This window comes from Macrobrachium nipponense, chromosome 6 (genome assembly GCF_015104395.2).
Source record: "Macrobrachium nipponense isolate FS-2020 chromosome 6, ASM1510439v2, whole genome shotgun sequence".
Taxonomy (NCBI): Eukaryota; Metazoa; Arthropoda; class Malacostraca; order Decapoda; family Palaemonidae; genus Macrobrachium; species Macrobrachium nipponense.
In genome coordinates this window covers 24923748-24931351 of record NC_061108.1, presented here as the reverse complement: position 1 = coordinate 24931351, position 7604 = coordinate 24923748, and the positions used below count along the sequence as shown (strand labels likewise).

General features: G+C 38.6%; 1 protein-coding gene across 1 annotated transcript; it reads right to left on the bottom strand.

Annotated features, from left to right (window-relative positions):
• Positions 1–1656: 1656 nt before the first annotated feature.
• Positions 1657–2301, bottom strand: LOC135216463 (protein FAM200C-like). The gene has a single exon (XM_064251833.1). The coding sequence runs from the start codon at positions 2299–2301 to the stop codon at positions 1657–1659; it is 645 nt and encodes a 214-aa protein (XP_064107903.1).
• Positions 2302–7604: the final 5303 nt, after the last annotated feature.

Below are 7604 nucleotides of genomic sequence, written 5' to 3'. Positions count from 1 at the left end.
AATCGCAATTGGAAATGGTCTCAACAGTTGAACCAGACTAATATCCCGATCAAATAATCGACCTGTCGGTCCTTCAACTTCAAGATTCCAGGAATATCAAACCTTGATTACAATCTGGAAAAAATCCCATGAACTGTTGATGACTCTTACCGTACAATAACCAAAGTTGAGAACTATTCCGAGTCAGTGTGATATAAGTTCTGCACACGCATCCACAAACCCATACACAAACTATGTGTACACACATTTTATGTATTTTCAACACTTCTCATGCATATAACTACATTCATCTCAACAGCTTCTGAAATGTTTCATTCGTTTGCCTTCAGCATTCACATTTCACATCCAAAACGGAGACTTGGCCAAATATTCCCTTATTCACTCTTCCAAACATTCTGAATAGCTCCTTTAAATTTCCCTGCTTTACATATTCCCCAGTTCATGTATTGTCTCATCTGACAGCCATTCGTTTTATTTGCCTCAACTTTATATACGAACCTACAACATTCGTTCACTTTGACCCTGTGATAGGGGTGTAGGTCCTGCGTGTCGTAAAAGGAGACTAAAAGGAGCTGCTGCCTAGCAGTCTTACTTTTTAGCAAAAGGCTAGGCCCACCGGCAGTAACTGAGGAAACTGCCGAATTGCAGATGGACTTTTTAGTCATAGGCGAGGCCCACCACCAATAAATGTGGTTGATGACAGCAAGGGCATGAGGTCGTAAAAACCCCTTTGCCAAACAATAAACCATGTCTGATGGACGTTGTGAGGAAGGCAGTGGAGAAGGCAACCGACCCTTTAATGTAAGGATAACGGTGGGAAAGAATACAGCATTCGTTCACTTGCCATTGCTGTTGGAAAACCACTGCTCGATATTCCTGTCTTCCATTCACACGCTAATTCTTTTACCAGTTTCTGCAGCTTCTCTTCACCTTTCTTAACAAACCGTCCTTTCCTTGATTTTTACCATTATCGCATTCTTGAAAATATTACCAAGCCATGGAGACTTAATACTCTTCCATGTGCAATCTGTTTTTTTTTACCAAACCTTTCGCACTTCAATCTACATTCCCCGACTCAAGTTCGACTTTTGCCTGAAAAACTTCTGATCGCTGTTAACAAATAATCCTCAACTCTATACAAATCATACTTCCATTAGACCAGTGTTTCCCAACCTTTTCCAACCCTAGCACCCCCAGTTGTCATGTCTAAGTAGTCCAGCACCCCCTAATTATCTTAATTATTAATATCTTATGACTAGGTAACTAGAAGGATAAAGGAATGTGAAGTGTAATGCTTGATCAATTTTATTTTGTTCATTCCTTAAAACTAACACAAAATACCAATAATGTTTATAAAAGAAATTTTAAAAAATGAGAAAAAATGAAATTGCATGGATTTAAATATGTACAACTGGGTAATCAATCATACTGTACATACATCAATGTGATTTTTGCTGTTGCTTATATGCAACTAGTTTCTCAATTTGAGGCTTTGTGTTGGCCAGAGCCACCCTCATATCATGAAGCAACCAATTTGAAGTCGGTTCCAGGCAGTTGTTTTGATTTGGAGCATGGTGGAGAAAGCCTTTTCACAGAGGTAGGTAGTTGGAAATGGGATGATCATTTCCAGCGCTGCCTTTGCTAATCCAGGGTATGCTACTGATCACACCAGAAACCTGACAGCGGTAGTGTGCGAAATTTTGTTTGACAACCCTGGTTCACCTGCAGATCAATAAGCTCTTCCTTTAGGCTATCATCATCATCATCCATATCTGCCAAGAAGGGCTGCTGTATCCATTCTGGAAATGAATGATCCATGGGAAAGTATTGTGCCATAGTGGTCTCTAGGAGTGAGAGGTGAGCAACAATATTTTCTACAAGCAATGGCTGCATTGTCTTGTCTCCATGTTTTTCATCCAGGATAGGAAAGCTTCCCACATTTCCTCCCTGGATTCGACGCTTCCACAGTGATATTTTCTTCTTGAAGGCTTCTACCTTCTCTGTACAATCAATATTATTAGCAAACATGACTTGCATGGACAAGTTGAGATCATTCAGATGACCGAAAATGTCTGCCAGGTAGGAGAGGGAGAGAATGAAAATTTCGTCCTCAAAATTTTCAGCAAAATCACTCTGATACTCTCGGAGAAATATTGCAATCTCATCAGCGAGTTCTGCAATATGTGTCAGCATTTTTCCACGGGAGACCCATTGCACTTCAGTGTGGAAGAGAAGCACCTGATGTTCACTTCCCATCTCCTCACAAAATAACTTGAACTCTCTGTGGTTTGAACTTAGCATTGTCTAATGATTAGACAATGCTAAGTTCAAACTCTGAGAACAGAGAATGGTCCGGCGTACGGTTAACATACCCACCTTATAAAATATCATGTGTTATTGAAACTCATAACAAACCTTACAAGTTTGAGGCAAGCAGTGATGGGTCACAATGACACTCAAAGACCAAATTGTAAACTGGTATAAAAATATGGTCTCAATACACCACACATCTTTGAGAACTTCCCCAAATGTTTTCTAAGATCTACGTACATTGCAAACAACTGATTCCTTTTTTTCCTGAAACTCATCACTAAAATGTTTCAAAATACATATTTCATCCACACGACTTTTTCTTTCTCGAAATCCACACTGCCCGTCCCTCTCATTGATTGTTATTTGTGTTGCTCCATGTGGTATTTTACATCTGTTATTTATAGAATCGCCTCTACCACCTTTTGCCTTCTGAAAAAATAAAAAGTCACTGGAAATCGCATCAACCCTGAAGTATTTCCATCCTACAACAATTTCCAGGTCATTTATTATTTAAAGGCACAAATATGAATTTTCACTAAACAGCATATGTTCATTAGCATCTCAGAATACTCAACTGCTCATTCATTTATCTCAGCGCTGCTGACTTCCCTCCTTTCCCTGCAAACTGACTAATCTTAACTGCGTTCATGACCACATTCTGAACACATCCTCCTCATCCTCTTACGTTGCTGCTGCTGCTTTTCCTTGATGTTAATATTTTCCAAAGATTGCAACGGCCATCTCCTCTCGTGGTATGAAAACGGGGAAAATGTCCCGCGGGGCTTCGGAGAGAAGAGGAAAGAAAACTTTCATCTTTCTTTTCTGTGATGATGAAATGGCGCTTATCAAACACGGCTGAATCACTGAATTCCATCACAAAAGAAAGATGGAAAGGAAATATTTTATTATATGAATAGGAACTGCCGGCGGGATATATAATATATATTATATATATGCATACTGTTATGTATCGGGGCCACGTATAAACCGAATACGTAAACGGGAAATATTATATGGAAATGCAAAGTAACTGGATTTTAACTTACCTTAAAAAAGGGGGTTTTGTTATTATTATTTTTAGAAAATAGAGGTCGTCAGGAAACTCAGCTAATTACTTTACATACATTTATTTACAAGAATCCGTTGAATGGTCTGGGAACAGTAAATGCAATTTGTCCTCACGTGGACCAAATCAATCTCACAATAAAGAAAAGCTGGCCATAGACAGATGTGTAACAAGGCTGGTTTCCGAAAGGGATCATTGTCATCTTGGTTACTATAAGGAAGCACTTGCGAGCGAGACAGGACACGGACTCAGCGAATCTGGAAAAGGGGTTCCAGATTAACACAGTGTAAAACAAAGACTTCTTTCCCAAATTTACAGTTACTCACTTTGTCTAACGCACTGGGGAGGAACTCTAATGTTAAATGAAATATTCAATGAAGATTTAAACTTGAGACAGGCCACAGGGGCAGCGCGCGGACCGATGGGGACAAAAGGAAATTCAATCGAGAAGTGATAAACGAGGAGTTTTGAACATGGAAATTAGCAAGAGTCGTCTTGGAGAAACAGGGCTGGTTGGATTTGCACTTTCTAGACGTACCTTTTAATCCTGGAGGCTTGAACATGTGTCTGATATGTGAAGGGGGTCCGGCCTCCGGCGCCAACCGGCGTGGGGCTACACAAAGGGCTGACTTCTGTGGGTCAGTTAGAGGAAAGGACACGTCTGTCCTCTTGGAGATTCTGGCCTGGACTAGGGAGATGTGGTTGTTGTTCGAAATGGCCTGACCTGCGCCCATTGCCTCCGGCAGTCTCTGAGATGAGGTTGTTTTTCGGAATGGCCTGAGCTGCGTCTATTTCCTCCGGCAGTCTCTGAAAGATGCAAAAACACACAGCAAATTTGGAAAGAAAAAGACGTCTTATGTTAGGGATTCCTAAAGCCCACATCGAGGCCTATCTAATCCTGGCCTGCCACTCTTACTTTAAGCTAAAGCCTAGCGGACATTCCGATCTATCAGCTTGCCTTGTGTCTCCCTCCCAAAGTTAATTAAGGGAGAAAATGGCTGCTCTTTTAGCAATCGAAATATTTAACTAAATGCTGGGTAGACGAGGCGATCAATAAACGTAATAATACATATTTTGGCCAAATGACAATTTCTGCAGCCGATGAGAAACTATGCAAGGAAACGACTACTGCAAAGGCAGGTGATGCTCCTCCTCCTGCTGAAGTTATTCCTTTCCTCCAAAACTTTGAAGAATGGAGTTGGTGATGAAATCAGTGGGATATAAAGCTGGACGTCAACTTCAGCAAAAAAAAAAAAAAAAAAAAAAAAAAAAAAAAAAAAAAAACTTAGTTTATTTGGCAATATCACACCATTACCATGCTCGCTGTTTATGATAAATTTCGTGCAATTGAAACTGTATATACTTTAATTAATGAATATTTGACGAAACTGGGTAATCATTTTGTCCCCCAAATTTTATTTTCCCGTCATTAAAAATATATATCAGCCAATGCTGTAGGATACTGAGGTTTTCTTATCTCCTCCACTGCTGAAATACGAGTATTATCTCCCAGCTGAATGAGAGCAGCCTCCCGAGTCTCCGTCTGATGATTTGTAAATATTCTTGTTTATTTACCTGTCATTTTCCCTCTACTGTGGAGGCTTGCTTTGCAGTCCCGCTCAGTCTTATCCTCAGCCCACACTCCCTTTCTCCAACTTCAGAGCTCGGCATCAACAATCATGACCTTTGACTGTTAAATAAATTATAGGGTTCCTTTTTCGTTCTCTATTTATTTATTTATTCATCATATTCCAATCAACAAGGTAAACTATACCTTTTCGTTCATATTTATTTAGCTAGTCATCAAATTCCAATCATCAAACATTCTCCTCAACATGTTTGTCTGAGAGACAAATTCCTGCTCTGTTCAAATACTTCAAATTGTTTGCGTGTTTCAGCTGCAGTTTTATCAGTCCCATCAACTCTTTCAGTTCTTCAATCAAAGCTTTCATCTTTTTCAGGTGTACATCGGTTCTATTCAAATAAACTATGATTTAACATTAATATCTTTCCAACAAATTCTTTTATTCCCTCCGTTATAGGAAAACTCCCAAATAGCACATCTTGTTGCACATTGATATATTGAACCTGGAAGCTTTCTTTCATCACAACCTTCACCTCCTTCCTTTCCTTTGCCTGTCACTGACACGATATTCTATGAAATCCTGAGTCCAGTCCCCACAAAGTAGTCACAAAATTTGCAAAGCACATCAGTGGAGCAGTGATCGATTTCTTTGCACGTAAAACTACAATCACTACAGTCTATTTTACTTTTTTTTTCTTTTTTTTTTACTGACCGATAGCAGAGACATCAGCCAATCCGTCGGGGATTTCTGCATTTGGAATAAAATCAGAAACCCTTTCTTCGTGAATAGCACTGTTTATTCCCATCTTGAGTGCAGTACGGTATTTACTTGAGGCTAAAGGCCAAAAGCGCTGGTCATTCAACGCTGGAAGGGAAATTGTGAGTAGGCAGGTTTGAAAGGCGTAACAAGAGGAAAACCTCGCAGCCGCACTATGAAATAATTGTTAGGGGAGGGTTGATAGCAAGACGAAAGATACTATAAACTGAGGTACAGTAAACGGAATGAAAGGGGGTTGCAACTAGGGGCCCTGAGGTGCACTGATGGCACTACCCAACTGCGGGGCGCACCTTTCGTGCAACGCTGAAATGCTTTCAATACATCGTTCCCAGTGTAACTGACGGGTTTTAACGAATAAATAACGTAATGAGATAGATCACACAATTTCGTTCCCTATAAAGTTTAACGGTCAGCAACCACTTTCAAGGTGCTGTGTAGCTACCGTGAAAGAATAAAATTATGAATGAAGTATTTTTATTCGAATGAAATCACAATCGTTGTTTAGGAAGTTGAAAACAGTCAAACCTTTTCAGTTGTATTGAAGACATGAAGACTGAAATGAAATCCTACAGGGGAACCAGAGGAATCTGGGGCAAGAAAGACATTCAGCATGAGTGAGGGCACCATTATGGTTAGAAAAGATTGACCAGTTTTTAAATATGATGTTTCACTGGAATCGATAAAAAATTAAAATCTCATTAGAATCTGATCTAAAACATTAATATGTGAAATACGAACATAAACACCATTTTATTATGGGTTAAAACTGCTTGGCCAAATCGTTCTTCGTACTGAATTTGGATTAATATTTGGTTTCAGTATTGTCACTGTCGGACCTTTCAAATTCATTGGCGAAGAGAACGAAAAAGAGAGGGAATAGTTATTTTTTGTCGAAATAAATCTGACGGCGAATAAAGTCCCAAAAAGACTTTCTTTTACTTGCACCATTCTAAATGTATGCCTCTTGATTATACATACAAGCACTAGTACGAAAACGCAAACAAGTACATAGTAGGACCCACAGGTATATTATTTAATATATATGCATACAATTTATTTGACAGGAATTGCTTTAGTAGCATCAATGGGTTTCTTGCAGGAATCTTCATGACGTCGGATTTCATTTCCGATTCTCAGGCGTCAACTTCTGCTGAAAAAGACGTAGACTTCCTTCTGTTCATTGGTTTTTTCTCGGCAGGCGTTTGGCCAAATTGTGGCATTATCAAGCAACTACTGACGTACTACCTAGACTTACAATCTATATATATCATAGTGTGGAGGAAAAGTGACCTTGAGACCTGAATAAAGGTTAGTCAGGGGATCAATTAAAAGCTTAACCGTTCCTAATGGTTAAGCTTTTAATCCCCGGATCAACCAGTCATCAAGACTGAAGGCCATTTATATAAACTCTCTCACCACACGATATAAATAGGATGTAAATCAGTAGTTGCTTGATAATGCCACAATAAGGTGAAAGAGGTGCGACACAAAACAACAAAAAAGAAGGACGTCTGCATATTTTTCTCCAGAATTTAAGGCACGAGAATCGGAAACAAACTCCGACTTAACGAAGATCCCTGCAAGAAAAAACCCATTGATGCCACTATAAAACGATTGTTTTGATCGAAAACTATATAAGAGAAAACTGTGCCCTAAGTGTGAGTGTGTGTGTGTGTGATTATATATATATAAATATATATATATATATATATATATATATATATATATATATATATATATATATATATATTGATATATATATATATATATATATATATATATATATATATATATATATATATATATATATATATATATATATATATATATATATGTGTGTGTGTGTGTGTGTGTGTGTGTAT